The following is a 19337-nucleotide window of genomic DNA, read 5'->3' as shown; positions in this document are numbered from 1 at the left end:
ACGGGGGTGCTCGGCCGGGGGCTGGCCCGGGGCCGGCACCCCAGGGCCCGAGCCGAGCCAGGCTGGGGCCGGCCGCCGGAGGGGGCCAGACTGGGCCGCGCCTCCTCCCTCCGCCTCCCCCCACCGCTTACCTGCTGCCTGCTTCCTGCTTCAGGCTTCCCGCGAATCAAATATTCGCGGGAAGCAGGGGAGGGGGCGGAGTTGGGGCGGAGACTTTGGGGGAGGGGCGGAGTTGGGGCGGGGGGCATGGGCGGGGCTAGGGGCGGGGCCGGGGCCCCGTGGAGTGTCCTCTTTTTGGACACTCCAAATATGGTAACCCTGCTATTGACCTGCACTGGATTCAAAACAGACATCTGATGGTAGGCTTCACATCTTGACAAAATATTTTAGTAGCAATTAACTAAAACACTGGAAGGTTTTCTGTTTGAACCCAGCTTAATGCATCATGGAATTCATTTGAAAAACCGGGTCAGTCTCGCTTTCCAAGTTAAAGGAATGTAAACTGCATTTAAAATGCAAAATGCTCTGAGGTCACTGAGTTACACAGCCGACAGCAACATTTTTCAATTTCCCCAAACTTAAATTTAATAATGAGCAATTAACCAAGAAATCAATCAGTAGTTGTATGTAATATGTAAAATTTTAGCACTAACTTGAACCATGTTTTTTTCCTTTTCTTTTTATTTTGTTATTCTCTTTTCTTGCTTTCATTTCTATTTCTACGTAGTAATAAGATCTGCCTGCGCCTTTTTCCCCCATCTGTCTTTGTTTAGGATACTCCTTTGAAATTGCTCTAGATTTCCCACACCTTCTGTCTCTCCTGTTTTCCTCCCACTAACCTATAACCTGTGTCTTCCCAAATTTTTTCCTTGAATTTCAAACCCTAATGACAACAATCTACTATCTCTTCTAAACTTCAGAAGAGTAACACCATATACAAATTACTGCTGTCACTGAAATATTAGTCAGGATGACAGTATGCCATAAAATGAGTACATACACAATGATAGCTCCTTACCTTCTGTGCTTTATCCTTCTGAAACACAAAGACGGGTGGAGCAATGGCAGGCTTTTCTGCAAAAAAAGAAATTGTTTTTTCCAACAGCATTGAATATTACAAAGTTATGTTTTGTGATTCTTTTCACAGAAAAAGAATGAATTCTAAAAATGTTCACCTCACAATCCAGGACAACTGCACCTGTATACCCCCTCTGTGGTCCCTTAAGGGCACACACACCAGGCTCCTCAGCTGTCACCTATCTTCAGTAGAGGCCTGCATCCCTCTCCCTTCTAATTGGGTTTTTTCCAGGATGTACAGTTCCCTGCCTACACTGATATTCCCAGCAACCCGACTGCCAACAACTGCACTTTGCTTTCTCTTCGAAGGTTAGGAATAATGTAATTGCCAGCAGTTATGAGTTACCAAATAGCATAAGCAAGCACATTTATTCTTATGGTGAAAGCATTATAGTGAAAATATTTTAAAGACAGTAAAAGAATCTAAACACATGCTAATAAGCGAATTAGAGATCACCTCCAAACTTCAGCAAGGGCTCTGGTAGCAATGGGTCTTTGTGTGGTTACAAGTTCATAAACAGCCTTAGCTCAGAATAAACACAACCATGCACAGGTTAATGTTTCCTTTTACAGCCTGGGCCTTCGATCTTGAGATTCCACTGTGACGCTGTACCCCATAATGCTTTATGGGAATATGACATAACTGGAATGTTTTGTGCTGCCTGTGCCATGTAACATATCTCTGTAAAAGTTATGGTCTACTATATCTATTCATCCTATTTGTACACATATATCATTTTCTACTTGAGGTTAAGAATATGGGTTGTATACTTGCTTGGTTTCTAAGTAAGCTTTGTGAGGCATTTGGTCAGTTTCTTTAGGAAGGAATTTGCAAGGTTAAGTACCCGATCAGGAAGCACTTGGGGAACAATGCATCTTGGAATGCTCCAATCCACATAAGAAGTCTTCCTGGAGACATACAAGATACCATGTGGACAATGGCTTCTGCCTGTAAAGACTGAGAGTCATGCATGGACATGTGACTTGCCCAGGTGACTCCAGAACTCCATCTTGGAGCTGGACTTTGCATAGGAGTGAGGAGGGGGGTCTCCACCCACAAGGGAAAGTCTATTTAAACCCATGGGAGACCCCTCCATTTTGTTTTCAGCTGGCTAAAGAGAGAGCCTCCCCAACCCCCAGGATACTTGGAAGAAACTGGAACAAAGGGGTGTGAGTGAGTGGAGCCTGGACCCAGGCTAAAAGGAGATTAGTCTGTAAAAGGGAGCATTCTGGAACTGGTGAGGATCTTATCTGTACTCAGTGTTTGATTAGACATAGATTTGCGCATTTTGTTTTATTTTGCTTGGTGTCTTACTTTGTTCTGTCTGTTACTACTTGGAACCACTTAAATCCTACTTTCTGTATTTAATAAAATCACTTTTTACTTATTAATTAACTCAGTATGTATTAATACCTGGGGGAGCAAACAACTGTGCATCTCTCTCTATCAGTGTTATAGAGGGCGAACAATTTATGAGTTTACCCTGTATAAGCTTTATACAGGGTAAAACAGATTTATTTGGGTTTAGACCCCATTGGGAGTTGGGCATCTGAGTGCTAAAGACAAGCACACTTCCGTGAACTGTTTTCAGGAAACCTGCAGCTTTGGGGCAAGTAATTCAGACCCTGGGTCTTTGTTGGAGCAGACGGGAGTGTCTGGCTCAGCAAGACAGGGTGCTGGAGTCCTGAGCTGGCAGGGAAAACAGGAGCAGAGGTAACCTTGGCACATCAGTTGGCAGCTCTCAGGGGGGTTTATGTGATCCAACCCGTCACATCCACGAACAGATTATCAGTAGAAAATAGTTCCCTCCTTGGGGTGTAGCTACAAAAAGAAAGGCCTTTGCATATCAGGGATGGTCTAGACAGTATTTGGTCCTGCCATGCGGGCAGGGGACTGGACTCGATGACCTCTCGAGGTCCCTTCCAGTCCTAGAATAAATAAAAAAAAAAATAAAATAAATAAAATAACCAGAGTTGGGAATTTGCTCTCACCTTCCCATAGAGATTCCCTAGACAAACCATTTAACATTGTTTGTCCACACATCCATTCTTGTCTGGCGCATTGTTCAGACAGTCCTTTGAAGTTCACAATACCTCCCAGGAATCATTACTTTTGTATTTTATAAAATGGACTCCAGATACTAATTCAGTAAGGTTTTTCAAGGATATTGCAGAAAATTGCCGTACGTGTCCCAGTTCAAGTATTAGTTACACTAGTTATAACTAAGGTGGGATTTGCAAGAGTGCCTAAGGGCAGGTCTACAGGGATGCAATTTTTTTTTTTTTTGACATTTCAATGTCAGTAAAAGCCCTAGTGTAGCTGCAGTTATACTGGCATAGGAGTGCTTTTGCTATATATACTCCTGGAGGGATCCTTGGGACTGCACACCTGCAGAAAATATCCCCCCCTCCCACACACACACACACACTACTTCTGCGTTTCCCTGCAGAAAACGGCAGGGAAGCAAAGGGAAGCCGCGCAGGGGGGAGGGGCGACCATGTGTGCAGTTTTTGTGGGGGACTGCCCCCCAAACAGAAGCGAGGGATGGAGGGCACACAGGGTTATGTGCCACTGCCCTCACCCCTCATTTCTACAAATGCAGAACTGCTCAGCTGAAGGAGTCTGTGTCTCAGGCTCCACTGACTCTGCAGCTGAACACAGTCTCTTCAGTCCTAGTGACAGTTGTGCTCCCCTTCTGTGTGCTGGGAGCCTTCCTATTTTCTGTGAAACACTGAGTGCCCACAGTGGGGCTGGCTAAAGGTGGGAGGGAGGGAAGGAAGGGGGGAGGAATAGGGCAGAGAGAGAGGAATGTGGGAGTGAGCGGAGGGGAATAGAGAAGAAAAGGAGATAGGGGAATCGCGGGGGAAAGTGGGAGTCCAGCATGCACCATCTCCTCAGCAGTAGCTGGGGCTCTCCCTTTAAGCAAGCCCATCGAACACTCACTGTGACAAGCCCTACCCTCTTACACCTGGACCCCTCCGACAAGCCCCCCACACCCAGACCCCCACCCCACTGAGCCCCAACCCGCTGCATCTGGACCTCCACCCATCAAGCCCCACTCCCCCCAGCACCCGGAGCCCCACACCAAGCCCCCACACCCAGACCCCCCTGCTCCCCCACTGAGCCCAAACAACATTACCTGGATCCCCTGCAGAGTCCCATTGCCCCTGCACCCAGAACCGCACAATGAGCCCCTGTGCATCCAGATCTCCCACCCGCACCCAGACTACCCCACTCAGAAACCTTTCAGCCCACACCTGGATCCCCCCACACTAAGCCCTTCCACACTTGGCTGGCCAGGTTCACCCAGCAGGAGCCACACCAGGTGTGCCTGGCACAGAGGAGCTGAGCGTCGAGGTGTTTCTGGTTGCCACTGTGTCAGGGTCGGGTGTGGCCTCACTGCCGAGTCCCTGTACGGGGAGAGGTGGGGGTTTCAGGGTGATCTCCCACCTCAATGCAGCCAGTGGCCTGTGTGCCCCACTACCATGCTGGAGCCATATTTATTTACTGACAAATAAAATTTGCAGAATTTTAAAAAGTGTGCATAAATTTTTAAATTTTTTTGCACAGAACTTTTTGGCCCATAATTCCCTCAGGAGTATAAATAACTTATTTCGCTCAGGGAACTGGCATAACCAAAACTAGAAAAAGCACTATACTAGGAAGTTTTGCCAGTATAGTTATACTTATACATCCATATCACCAAACCTTTTCTAGACTAAGCCTAAGCAATTTACACACACAAGCCCCACTTTCAATGACACTTATGCTTCTAAGCGACTTAGGAACTTTGAGTAGGAAACAGGGGAGTGTTGCGAGGGAGTTCTCCAGGTGGAGGAGGAGGACTATGTGACCTTGGGCGTGAGTTTGTTGTCGGTTAGGCTGTTGCATGCCTGCTGGTTGCCATGTGCCTGCTTCATTAAAATTTATACCATGGACTGTTTAGGGGGCTTTGTAAGTTCAGCATAGCAACCGGCTAGGCAAAGCTTTGTAACCATACTTTAGCCAAGGAGTAGGCAACCTATGGCACGCGTGCCGAAGGCGGCACGCAAGCTGATTTTCAGTGGCACTCACACTGCCCGGGTCCTGGCCACCAGTCTGGGGGGCTCTGCATTTTAATTTAATTTTAAATGAAGCTTCTTAAACATTTTAAAAACCTTATTTACTTTACATACAACAATAGTTTAGTTATATATTATAGACTTATAGAAAGAGACCTTCTGAAAACGTTTAAATGTATTACAGGCACGCAAAACCTTAAATCAGAGTGAATAAATGAAGACTCGGCACACCACTTCTGAAAGGTTACCGACCCCTGCTTTAGCCTGACATCCTTTGATCCTTAATCCCTTTAGGATCCCCTAACAAGGGGCAGGGCTACTCAGGAAGAATGGGGGTGGGGGGGACACTAATAAGCCAGCTCGTACAGGACCAGAGGAGCTAGTGAACAGGAGCAACAAACAGGGAAGTTTAGAGAGGGAGCATGAGAGCCAGATACACCAAACATTATCTAAACTCAGGCCAATAAACACCTCCTTGCTCCCACAAAAAAGACACTTTGCAATAGTAAATATAATGCAGGTAGAAGTACAGCAACAGAGTGAGGGCTATGGAGAATAGGTCCATCAATGGCTATTAGCCAAGATGGTCAGACATGCAATCCCATGCTCTGGAAGTCTTTTAAGCCTCTGACTGCCAGAAGCTGGGACTGGACAACATGGGATGGATGACTTGATCAATGTCCTGTTCTGTTCATTCCCTCTGGAGGCATCTGGCATTGGCCACTGTCAGAAGACAGACTACTAGACTAGATGGACCACTGGTGTGATTCAGTATGGCAGTGGTGCCCAAACTTTTCATCTCACCCCTCACCACCACCAGTAATGGAATGTGCTCAGTAATGGAATGTGAGCAGAACCACAGCCAGGCCAGGCGCCGAGAGCGGGGGCTGGGACCACAAGCTGGAAGCAGGGCTGCAAGTGTGGGCCGGGAGCAGAGCAGAGGCCACAGCTGTAGCCAGGGCTGGAGCAGAACTAGAGGGCACACCCTCCCCACTCCCCAGTGGGGCCTAGTTCGGGCCCCACCCCACAGTTTGGGGACCACTGCAGTTCGGACATATTTATGTTTAGGAGAGATTGAAAATCCCAACCCTAGACACCCCTGCCAGGCCTTTTGATAACTGCCGTCAAACAATTCTACATTTTATCATCTCTTGTCAAATATACGACAGTAAACTTCGGTGTTCTAATGTTTAACTCTGTGGATACATTGTCAATGATTTCGGGTGAACCTGAAACTTTGAGCTCCTAGTAGCCACCATGAAAAATACCTGTGCTGCCATATGTTTTGAAATTTCAGAGGACCAAGTAGTTTACTGGGCACTGTACTTCATTAAACAATATCAACTTTCTAATAATTTTTAAGTGTAACTCACAAGGTCACGTGCTTACCATCGCTTTTCCTGATTTCACTATTGTTTCTCTCAATTCCTACAACATGGTGTGTCTTTTCCCTGTTTTCATTAGTGCATTTCTTCCACACTCTGGCCTTCTCTCCGATGTACATTCCTCTTGTTTGCTGTCTCTCATGCTTCTCCCCGACTTTTTTTTGTTTCGTTTATCCCACAAATTTCTCCCTCTCATCACTCATTATCGGTTCACTCCACCTACCCAATCCCTCACATGTACATTCTGAAAAATTTACCAGAAACCCTATATTCAGAGTACTAAACTAAAGTGGAGAGTCTCAATATCAAGGGGCAACACCTAAAGAAATCAAGCCCCACAGAAGCTCTTGGTAAAAGGGGAGGGTGCTGGAATGTCTCTGTCCCATCTTTCAGAGTCTCTAGCTAAAAGGTACCTGACAAATATGAAGCACCTCTTCACACATACGCACACTATCTGCTGTGAATGAGTGAGAATTCTCTGTTCCCCCGTCAATCTCAGAGCCTTCTTGCCAATGCAAGGGGAGGCTCTACTGTTGCAGTTATTCTACCCTCTTGCTTTTTTGGATCTCCATGAGAACATCTCAATGCTCAGTGGAGCCATTCACAATGGTGCCGAGATTTTATTACTGGATGGTATTCGCACATGTAGAATTCAGCAGTCTATATTTATAGTTCAAATGATTCCTGCCAAGGAATGACCTCATTCTTGCCAATAACTAATTTCATTGGGAATTGTGTTGTCCATTCCCATAGCTTTAAGTTCCTCTGAAATTCCCCACAATTTTCTCTAGTATTGACTATCCTAAATAATTTTGTTGTCATCTGCAAAAATTTGCCACTTCACTTACATTTCCTAGACAGGCAGTTTCCTGGAGAAGACAGACAGACAATCTCCTGAACCTGATTCGGACTTCTCCGTTTGGAAAGCAGGGCCTTCCTTGCTTTGAATCAAAGAGGAAAGGGAAGGAATTATATGAAGGATGCTGATGGGACACTAACCCTTTCTGTGGTCAGTCATAGTAGGACTTTTTAGCCCCCTTTTAATGTGTTTCAGGATGTATAAAAATCTATGATATTTTAATTGGCTTTTTATATTTAAATTGGCTTTTTTATTTAAATTAAATATTTTTTAAAAAGAAATGTATTTAAAATGTAACCTGAAATTAAGATTATTAAAGACTAAAATTTAGATTATCTATTAAAGTCAATTAAATTACAACAACAATATTAAAGCAGTATATATGTTTACTGCTAAAGATTTACAAAAAGTCAAGCCACTGAACTGGCAGAAGCCATTAGCTAAGCGGAACCAGAGTTTATTGAAGTGCTAAACCAACTTGATAGCAGTAGTTTTTATTTATTTTTTTAATTAATGGAGATATCCTATCTCCTAGACCTGGAAGGGACCTTGAAAGGTCATTGAGTCCAGCCCCCTGCCTTTCCTAGCAGTACCAAGTACTGATTTTGCCCCAGATCCCTAAGTGGCCCCCTCAAGGACTGAACTCACAACCCTGGGTTTAGCAGGCCAATGCTCAAACCACTGAGCTATCCTTCCCCCCCTTTTACAGGTGCAAAGAGAATATTTTCTTCAATTCAGTTTATTCAACTAGTTTGGTGACTAGTTCATTCATAGCTCAGAAAGTGACTGAGTTGAAAAAGCAGGAAAGCTTGTTTCCTCTTCCATTTTATGAATAAAAACTAGGTGTGAGGATGAGATCTACCAATTTTAGTCTTGAAGGAAATGGTGACCAGAAATAAAATCAGATAAATTCACTAACTACAGATACCTTCTTTGTTTAATAAATCAGTTGGTTTTAAATACCAAAGATGTATTAATGAGGGGAGGAAGTTTGTATCCAGCACATTGAGGGTGATTTTATTTAACTAATCAAAATAGAATTTTAAAATGCTTTTTTCTGCGTTTAATTGAATTCCTGTTTCTATCCAAATAGAGCTTTACACAAATCACAAGTAAATAAAATGAATCTACTAAATAGAAAGGCAAAAAGAACAGGAGTACTTGTGGCACCTTAGAGACTAACAAATTTATTAGAGCATAAGCTTTCGTGGGCTACAACCCAAGGCGTCACTCACCATTTTGTAATAAAATGTATAAGTTAAGAATGTGAATAAATAAATGTTAAGCTATATAATTGTTTAAATAAATCTATACATATGGCATATTTTCCTAGTTACCAAGCATAAGTACCAAATTCAGTGTAAAGGCTGTTTTAGTCACAAATCAACATGTTTTAATGGTTACCAAACAATAAGAATCAACCTTTTTCAATAGGAAAATAACTAAATACAAACGCAAAAAAGGATTAAAATTGATTATTTAAATCAAGGTTTTCTGCATGCTGACCTAAATCATGTTTTAGATCAGTGATTTAAATCACTAAACCTCTCATTGACCCTGGCTGTATAACTCTGTACCAGAGGAACGCAACTAAGAATACACTAGCACCAACACTCTAGAGCCTGATTTCGGGTTTCTCTAGCCACAGGGCCACTTCACAGGTAGTCAGATTAGATGTTCATAATGGTCCCTTCTGGCCTTGGAAACTATAAATCTGCACTGCTCTGTTGAGACTAGGCAACATTCCATCCTGGAAGAGTGACAGGTACAACCTCCCATATCTCTTTAGCCATCAATGCTAGAAGCAGGAGCTTTATACCATTAGAAAGTCAGGAACATTCCATTTCCCATGGGACACACAGCAACAGCTTTTAGTACTGGTAGGCTACAAGATCAGAAGTTTAAATTGTGACCTTTTATTACAAGGAAAGCTATTTTAAGAAGTTTTAGAGGGGGCTGTGGGTGGGTGGGTTTGTAACCTATCAAGCGATTTAAAAAATTAATAGTTCGATTAATTGCACTGTTAAACAATAATAGAATACAATTTATTTTAATATTTTTAGATGTTTTCTACATTTTCAAATATATTGATTTCAGTTACAACACAGAATACAAAGTGTACACTGCTCACTTTATATTTCTTTTGATTACAAATATTTGCACTGTAAAAAAAAGGAAGTATTTTTCATAAGAACATAAGAATGGCCATACTGGGTCAGACCAAAGGTCCATCCAGTCCAGTATCCTGTTTGCCGACAGTGGCCAATGCCAGGTGCCCAAGAGGGAGTGAACCTAACAGGTAATGATCAAGTGATCTCTCTCCTGCCATCCATCTCCATCCTCAGACAAACAGAGGCTAGGGACACCATTCTTTACCCATCCTGGCTAATAGCCATTAATGGACTTAACCTCCATGAATTTATCTAGTTCTCTTTTAAACCCTGTTATATTCCTAGCCTTCACAACCTCCTCAGGCAAGGAGTTCCACAGATTGACTGTGCGCTGTGTGAAGAAGAACTTCCTTTTATTTGTTTTAAACCTTCTGCCCATTAATTTCATTTGGTGGCCCCTAGTTCTTATATAATGGGAACAAGTAAATAACTTTTCAATTCACTTAAGTACTGTAGTACAATCTCTTTATCATGAAAGTTGAACTTGCCAATGTATAATTATGTACAAAAATAACTGCATTCAAAAATGAAACAATGTAAAACTTTAGAGCCTACACGTCCAAGTTAATGCTGCCTGTTCTTGTTTACAATATCACCTGAAAGAGAGAACAGGCATTCGCATGGCACTGTTGTAACCATCATTGCAAGTTATTTATGTGCCAGATGCGCTAAAGATTCATATGTCCCTTCATGCTTCAACCACCATTCCAGAGGACATGCGTCCATGCTGACGACGGGTTCTGCTTGATAAGCATGTATATATATATCATCTGAGTCAGATGCCACCAGCAGAAGGTTGATTTTATTTTTTGGTGGTTCGGGTTCTCTAGTTTTCGCATTGGAGCATCGCTCTTTTAAGACTTCTGAAAGCATGCGCCACACCTCGTCCCTCTCAGATTTTGGGCAGCACTTCAGATTCTTAAACCTTGGGTCGAGTGCTGTGGCTATTTTTAGAAATCTCACATTGATACCTTCTTTGCGTTTTGTCAAATCTCCTGTAAAAGTGTTCTTAAAATGAACATATGCTGCATCATCATCTTACACTGCTATAACATAAAATATATGGCAGAATGTGGGTAAAACAGAGTGGAGGGATATACAATTCTCTCCCAAGGAGTTCAGTCACAAATTTAATTAACACTTTTTTTTTTTTTTTAAAACGAGCATCATCAGCATGGAAGCATGTCCTCTAGAATGGTGGCCGAGGCATGCAGGGGCATATGAATATTTAGCATATCTGGCATGTAAACACCTTTCAATGCCAGCAACAAAAGTACCATGCAAACACCTGTTCTCACTTTCAGATGACATTGTAAACAAGAAGCGGGCAGCAGTATCTCCATAAATGTGAACAAACTTGTTTGTCTGAGTGATTGGCTGAAGTAGGACTGAGTGGACATGTAGGCTATAAAGTTGAATTGAGAGAAGCAGTATACATGATATAACTTGGATTTTAGAAAGGCTTTTTACACTATCCAACTCTCGTAAGCAAAACTTAAGAAACGAGGTCTAGATTAAATTACTATAAAGTGTGGGCACAACTGGTTGAAAGACCGTATTCAGAGTAATCAGTAGTTCGCTGTCAAACTGGGAAGGTATATCTGTGGCACCTGGGTCCGCACTATTCAATATTTTCATTAATGACTTGGATAACGGAATGGACAGTATGCTTATAAAATTTGCACGTGACACCAAGCTCGGAGGGGTTGCAAGCATTTTAGAGAGCAGGATTAGAATTCAAAATGACCTTGATAAATTTGAGAGTTGGTCTGAAATCAAAATGAAATTCAATAAAGATAAGTGCAAAGTACTTCAGTTAGGAGGAAACAATGAAATGCACAGCTACAAAATTGGGAACAACTGACTGGGTGGTAGTACTGCTGAAAAGGATCTGGGGTTATAATGAATCACAAATTGTTTATGAATCAACAATGTGATGCACTTGCAAAAAAGGCTAATATTCTGGGGTGTATTAGCAAGAGTGTCATATGTAAGCCACAGGGCCCCATTCTACTCCACACTAGTGAATCTTTAGCTAGAGTACTGTGTTCAATTCGGGGTGTCACATTTAGAAAAGGTGTGGACAAACTGGCGGAAGTCCAAAGGAGAGCAACAAAAATGATAAAAGGTTTAGAAAACCTGACCTATAAGGAAAGGTTAAAAAACTGGACATGATTAGTCTTGAAACAAGCAGACAGAGGAGGGAAAACTGATAATAGTCTTCAAATACACTGCCACCAGCATTCACACAGGCAGGGACACACCCAGCTGCAGTTGCATGCAGGCTGACCCAGCCACTGCATGAACCAACAATAGAGAAGCTACAGCTAAAATAATCCCCAGCTCCCCAGCCTAAAACCCCAGAGCTGTACCGTCTTGCCCTGGCCAAAACCCCGACCAGTATGAATTTATTTCCCAGCTTGCCCCTCCCTCAATGTGGAGAGAAGTATGCAACAAACTTGTGTTATCCAAGCTGAGATTTCCCCCCAGACACTTCAATTAAAGGCACACTGATTTAAATAAACTTGTTTTTTGGTTTATCAACTACAAAAAAAAAATAGATTAAGCGATTATAAGTGACAGCAAACAGATCAAAGCAGATTACCTAGTAAATAAACAAAACCACAAACTAAGCCTAAAATACTAGAAAGATTGGATATGAATTAGCAATTTCGCACCCTGACTGATGATACAAGCAGGCTTGCATTCTCAAGGCACAAGCTGCACTTGCTTTGCAGCTTGGGCTCCCCACCACAGTTCCAAATCCTTTTCTTTTGGAACTTCTTTCAGGTGTTCAGTTGTGGGGAAGTGAAGAACAACAGATGATGTCACTCCGTGCCTTATATAGCTTTTCCGTATGGCAGGAACCCTTTGCTTCAAACTTGGTTCCCAGACTAGTTTGTGGAAAAATACAGGTACCCAGAATGGAGTTCAGAGTCATGTGGTCTGGTCACATGCCCTTGAGAGTCATAGCAGCCCTTACTTACAGGCTGGCAGAAACGTTCACAGGAAGGCTAAGCTATTTCACAGCCCCATTGTCTTTGTTGATGAGCCATTAGCACGGTCTGGCTTCTTCATTGTTGTACCTGAAAGGCTGGCTGTGGGTGTTTTCCAGAGTAACCCATTTGAAATACAGATCTATACTCAATATTTATAACTTCAGATACAAAAATGATATATGCATACAAATAGGATAATCATACGCAGCACATAACTTTTCAAGAGACACCTTACATGACCCATCTTGTACGAAATGCATCATAATTATGACAATCATATAATAATATTACTATGACTAATATGGGGTGTAGTATCACACCTTCATAGTTTCATAGGCCTTGGCTACACTTGAGAGTTACAGCACAAAAAATACAGCCCCCAGCGCTGTAACTCACTCCCCGTCCACACTGGCAAGGCACGTACAGCACTGTATCTCCGTGGCTACAGCGTTGCTTGTACTCCACCTCCCCAAGAGGAATAAAGAGTATTGCGCTGCCGCTGCTGTGCTGTGGCGCCAGTGTGGCCGCCCAATGTGCTCTGATTGGCCTCCAGAAGTATTCGGCAGTATCCCACAATGCCTGTTCTAGCCACTCTGGTCATCAGTTCGAACTCTACTGCCCTGGCCTCAGGTGACCAACCGTCAGACCCGCCCTTTATATTCCCCGGGAATTTTAAAAATCCCCTTCCTGTTTGCTCAGCGAATTGTGTTGTGCTATCAGCGAATCTTTCCAGGTGACCATGCCTCCATGCGCCAAGCGAGCCCCAGCATGGAGCAATGGCGAGTTGCTGGACCTCATCAGTGTTTGGGGGGAGGAAGCTGTCCAGTCCCAGCTGCGCTCCAGCCGTAGGAATTACGATACCTTTGGGCACATATCAATGGCCATGATGGAAAGGGGCCATGACCGGGACACACTGCAGTGCAGCATTAAAGTGAAGGAGCTGCGGAATGCCTACCGCAAAGCCCGCGAGGCAAACGGCCGCTCCGGTGCTCCCCCAGCGACCTGCCGATTCTACAAAGAGCTGGACACGATACTTGGGGGTGACCCCACCTCCACTCCGAACACCACCATGGACACATCAGAGCGGGGGGAGGAGGAGGAGGAAAGCGGGAGTGAGGATGCTGGGGTGGGGGTAGACACCCTGGAATCCCTGGAGGCATACAGCGAGGAGCTCTTTTCGAGCCAGGAGGAAGGTAGCCAGTCACAGCGGCCGATACTTGGTGGAGGACAAACAGAAGAGCAGGTTCCCGGTAAGAGGCTTTTTTGGGGGGGAAGGAATTATTCGGTGTGGGCTCTTTGGGAGAGGAGGGTTAGGGCTGCATGCATGCCTAGATGCGGAATAGCGCATTGATGTGGTCTATCACATCGTGGTAATTGGCCTCGGTAATCTCTTCGAAAGTCTCATCTAGAATGTGAGCAATGCGCTTGCACAGGTTTCTTGGGAGATCCACCGTGGTCCTTGTCCCAGTCAGGCTAACGTGTCCGCGCCACTGTGCCGCGAGGGGCAGGGGGACCATTGCTGCACACAGGCAAGCGGCATATGGGCCAGGGCGGAAGCCGCATTGCAGTAGAAGACCCTCCCTTGCTTCCCAGGTCACCCTCAGCAGCGAGATATCGTCCAGGATGAACTCCTGTGGAAAATGTTGGGACAGTGTTCAGTGTAGGTGCCCCCTGCAGCTGTTGGCTCTCCCCAAGGCACAGAAACCCAGAGGACAGTACAGCCCTGAAACAATCAGTCCCCCTTACTCACCATTTTGGGGCTCCAGTGGGTTATGTGCGCTCTCTTTGGAACGGGAAAATTATGCTATTGTGTAGACTGTGAGTGCCCTCCTTAAGTGCAGGGGAATCATTACTCTGTCTGGTATAAACAATGCTGCCTCTGTTAAGTGTTGCATTTTGCTTTTACAGATGCAACCTTGAGACCGCAACCGTCTGTGTTAACACCGGCTGAGAGACTGCGAAAACTCAGGAAGAGATCGCGAAAAAGCAAAGAAGACATGCTGCAAGAAGTGATGCAGCAATCTCTTAAAGAGAATCAAAAAGCGCAGGAGTGGAGGGGGAGCGAAAGCAGGATCCACCAGGAAAATGCAGCGCCCCGGCGGCGAAGCACGGAGCACCGGCAGCAAAGCACGGACCGGCTGATAAGCATCCTGGAACACCAAGCGGACTTTAGCCAGGCGCTCATCGCCATGCAGGCGGAGCACTACCGCACCCGCCCCCCCCTGCAGCCTTTGTCCCAAAACTCTTTCCCTTGTGCCCCCATGTCACCTCCAACCCACTTTTCCCAACATCCGGGTTCTTACTGCCACCAGCTGCCTCCAACACCTGTATCTTCACCACCCAGCCCTGAAAACTACGACCCTTACCCTCTGCACTCAACCCCCATCACCATGCAGTATAGCCATCCTGAAGTACAGCCCTCATTGCACAGCACTCCAGACAGGACATACGCAAATCTGTGATTGTACCGTTCCCCACCACACCCCCTTGCCCTGATTCCCAAACAGTTGTGTTTCTTTTCAATAAATGAATTTTATTTTCAATAAATGGATTTTTTGGTTTTGAAAACATTTTTTATTATTGCATAAAGTAAAAGATACCTTAGCCCAGGAAAGAAACAGGCACTGAAAATCAGATTAGCAAACACAGATTCCTACTAACATTGTAACCACTGCACTTCACTCCCATGCAGGGCACCAGATATTATTGCTGGTTTTCAGCCTCAAATTGCTCCCTCAAGGCATCCCTAATCCTTGCAGCCCCGCGCTGGGCCCCTCTAATAGCCCTGCTCTCTGGCTGTGCAAAGTCAGCCTCCAGGTGTTGAACCTCAGAGGTCCATGCCTGACTGAATCTTTCACCCTTCCCTTCACAAATATTATGGAGGGTACAGCACGCGGATATAACCGCGGGGATGCTGTGTTCAGCCAAGTCCAGCTTCCCATACAGAGATCGCCAGCGGCCCTTTAAACGGCCAAAAGCACACTCCACAGTCATTCGGCACCGGCTCAGCCTGTAGTTGAACCATTCCTTGCTGCTGTCAAGGCTCCCTGTGTAGGGTTTCATGAGCCATGGCATTAACGGGTAAGCAGGGTCTCCAAGGATCACAATGGGCATTTCGACTTCCCCTACTGTGATCTTCTGCTCTGGGGGAAAAGTCCCAGCCTGCAGCTTCCTGAACAGGCCAGTGTTCCGAAAGATGCGTGCGTCATGCACCTTTCCGGGCCAGCCTGTGTTAATGTCAATGAAACGCCCACAGTGATCCACAAGCGCCTGGAGAACCATAGAGAAATACCCCTTCCGATTAACGTACTCGGATGCTAGTTGGGGTGGTGCCAGAATAGGAATATGCGTCTCATCTATCGCCCCTCCACAGTTAGGGAAACCTATTTGTGCAAAGCCATCCACTATGTCCTGCACCTTACCCAGAGTCACGTTCTTCTGATCAGGATGCGATTAATGACCCAGCAAACTTGCATCAACACGATTCCAACGGTCGACTTTCCCACTCCAAACTGGTTCGCGACCGATCGGTAGCTGTCTGGAGTTGCCAGCTTCCAGATTGCAATAGCCACCTGCTTCTCCACCGGCAGGGCAGCTCTCAATCTCGTGTCTTTGCGCTGCAGGGTGGGGGCGAGCTCCTCACACAGTCCCATGAAAGTGGCTTTTCTCATCTGAAAGTTCTGCAGCCACTGCTCGTCATCCCAGACTTCCATGACGATGTGATCCCACCAGTCAGTGCTTGTTTCCCGAGCCCATAAGTGGCGTTCCACGGTGCTGAGCATATCCGTGAACGCCACAAGCAATCTCGTGTCGCACGTGTTACGCAACTCGATATCATCGTCGCACTCCTCACTGTCACTTTGGATCTTAAGGAATAGTTCGACTGCCAAACATGATGTGCTGGCGAGACTCGTCAGCATACTCCTCAGCAGTTCAGGCTCCATTTCCCCCAGACCGAAACGGAACACAGATCGCGCTGCACAGAAACCGTTGAAAGATGGAGCCAAATGTGGATGGAAACACAGGGATTGCTGGGATGCGAAGCGATGCATCACGGGGCATTGGGACAGGACCCAGAATGCCCCGCACCCCCCGCCCCCTTCCCACAACACACGGCGCCAGAATGGGAAGAGGTGCTCTGTGGGATAGCTGCCCATAATGCACCGCTCCCAATGCCGCTGCAAATGCTGCAAATGTGACCACGACAGTGCGCTGGCAGCTGTCAGTGTGGACAGACTGCAGCGCTTTCCCTACTCAGCTGTACGAAGACAGGTTTAACTCTCAGCGCTGTACAGCTGCAAGTGTAGTCAAGGCCATAGAGTTTAAGGCCAAAAGGGACCATCAGATATCTAGTTTGATCTACTGCATACAGTAGAACCTCAGAGTTGTGAACACCAGAGTTGCAAACTGACCGGTCAACTACACACCTCATTTGGAACCGGAAGTATGCAATCAGGCAGTAGCAAAGACAAAAAAAAAAAAAAAAAAAAAATAAAGTACAGTGTTAAACTACTAAAAAAAATAAAGGGAAAGTTTAAAAAAGATTTGACAAAGCAAGGAAACTGTTTTGTGCTTGTTTCATTTAAATTAAGATGTTAGAAGCAGCATTTTTCTTCTGCATAGTAAAGTTTTAAAGCTGTATTAAGTCAATGTTCAGTTGTAAACTTCTGAAAGAACCACCATCACGTTTTGTTCAGAGTTACGAACAACCTCCATTCCCGAGGTGTTCGTAACTCTGAGGTTCTACTATATCACAAGGCATTACATTTCATCCAGATATCCCTTATTAAGCCCAAAGACTTTCGTTAGCCCAAACATTTCAGTCCCCAAGACATGAAAAAAGTCACAAGGAGAGAACAGAAGAAACCAAGGTGTAATCAATGCCAGAGGACCCTGCAGTGCAGGGAACTTATTAGGTGAGATATTATCAGCTGATCCCAGCAGGCAAACCATACCACGTTACAGAGAAAGGAGGGAAAAAAGGGGGGGGGGGGAGAAACAAGATCCCTGGCAACATACCTGGAGAGAATTCTTCCCCAACCCCAAATCTGGCAGCCAGTATGACCCTATGAGTATGTGAGCATACGCAGCCAGACTTCTAGAAAGGATTCTTTTTGTACCACTGAAGAGCACTGGTCTACCCAGTCTGGTGTCCCATCTCCATCTGTGGTTGAGATGGTTGAGAGGAAGGCAAAAAAAACCCACCACACACAACCCAGAATATATCTAGCCATTTGTATATCAGGCAAGTGGCTGAAGCCCAGAAGCATGAGATTTGATTATCATCATTATCTTAATGCATAGCTGCAAGTGTTATGAGCACGGAGGGCAATACTGTACAAGTAAACCCATTCTATCCATGGCCCGTGTAGGAATGGGATGAACAGGAGGACCCATAGACTCCAAGGCCAGATTCTCCCAGCAAATGGATTAAAGCACATCTTTTAAAAAAAGATATATAATCTAATTTTAAAGACTCCAAGTGATGGAGAGTACACTCCCTCCCCTGGTAAGCTATTCCAATGTTTATTTACCCTTACCACTAAGAAATTGCAACTTACTTCAAGGTTGAATTTGTCCAGCCTAACTTCAGCTTCCAGCCATTCGATCTTATTATGCCTTTGGTCAGCAAAGTTGAAAAACCCCCATAATTAGATATCTTTTCCATGTGTAACTACTTATTGTGACAGATATGACAATATCCTGGACAAATGTTACTGAATTAAGTTTAAGTATTTTAGGAGCTCATTATATTAAAAATGCATGTTTGTGTGTTATTATAGTGGGATGCATAGAACATGCCTTGGGAAATGTTGGGAGCATCAAAGAAAACTTTTAAACAATTGGCTAAAACAAGAATGAACTTTTCAAATTAAATGGGTTTCCCAGGAAAATCTCTAGGGAACCTCATCCAGTTATACAAGAACTCAGCCTTTTGAAGCCTAGCCCAGAGGGGGCAACCTTTGTCTGGCTTATTACTCATTCAAGGTGGCTTCAAAGAACAAAAGATAAAAGAGTGACACCCAGTGCAATGAGTGTGCTTGTTTTGAGTGGAAGTTGTTATGAACTTGTGACCACAGAAAAATGCCTGCATGGCGTTTGAAGGACTGTACACCAGCCAGAGCCCTTGCTGGAGTTAGGATGATCTCTGGGAATGTATATAGGTTCTTTTATTGTTTTAATATGCTCTCTCTCTGTGGTGCTTTTACTTTAAGAATAAATGTGTTTGCTTAAAAAGAACTGTGTAGTAACTATACCATGTACCATCTCTGAGAAAAAGCATAGCAGGCCTGCTTAGGCAGTCTGTCTGTTGCAGGGGATATCAAAGTATAGTCCAGGGTGGCCAAACCACGTCTCGTGAGCTACATGTGGCTCCTTTACAGTTAAAGTGCAGTTCGCAGAGCCCCCTCACCCCAATCATTCTCTACCTACCAAACAAGAGAGGAAGGAGCTTGGGGCTTCTGCCCTGCAGCAGGGTGGTGGGGCTAGGGGCTTCTGCCAGAGATGACTGGTGCCTGCTGAGAGCAGGGGGGGACACAATTTAAAGGTTCGCTCCCCTCCTCCCCACAAAAAAAGCTTGAGTCATGCCCCGCTCTCTTATCCTCAGCAGCCTCTCCCTGCAGTTCCCAAGTGTTAGCTCCATCAAAGCAGGGGCTCTCCCTACAGCTCCCAAATGTTTGCCGCTCCCTCTCGCCATGGCTGCAGCTCCCAGCTTGTCCACTCCAGCAACTGCCGTGCAGGGAGGGGGCCCCGTGGCATCATGCAAAAATCGGGGGGGGGGGGG

The 19337-nt window shown here is 45.0% G+C and overlaps 1 protein-coding gene across 1 annotated transcript in view; it reads right to left on the bottom strand.

Annotated features, from left to right (window-relative positions):
- RANBP3 (RAN binding protein 3) overlaps positions 1-19337 on the bottom strand; it is a 187651-nt gene that overhangs the window by 152755 nt on the left and 15559 nt on the right. The window contains exon 2 of the mRNA XM_029913475.1: positions 1019-1074. Coding sequence (XP_029769335.1) covers positions 1019-1074 — 56 coding nt within the window. The remainder of the gene's footprint in view (positions 1-1018; positions 1075-19337) is intronic.

The sequence above is a fragment of the Terrapene carolina genome, unplaced genomic scaffold (genome assembly GCF_002925995.2).
Source record: "Terrapene carolina triunguis isolate 2854851 unplaced genomic scaffold, T_m_triunguis-2.0 Scaffold662, whole genome shotgun sequence".
Classification (NCBI taxonomy): domain Eukaryota; kingdom Metazoa; phylum Chordata; order Testudines; family Emydidae; genus Terrapene; species Terrapene triunguis.
Note: the sequence above shows the minus strand (reverse complement) of the source record. Positions and strands in the feature narration are given on the sequence as shown.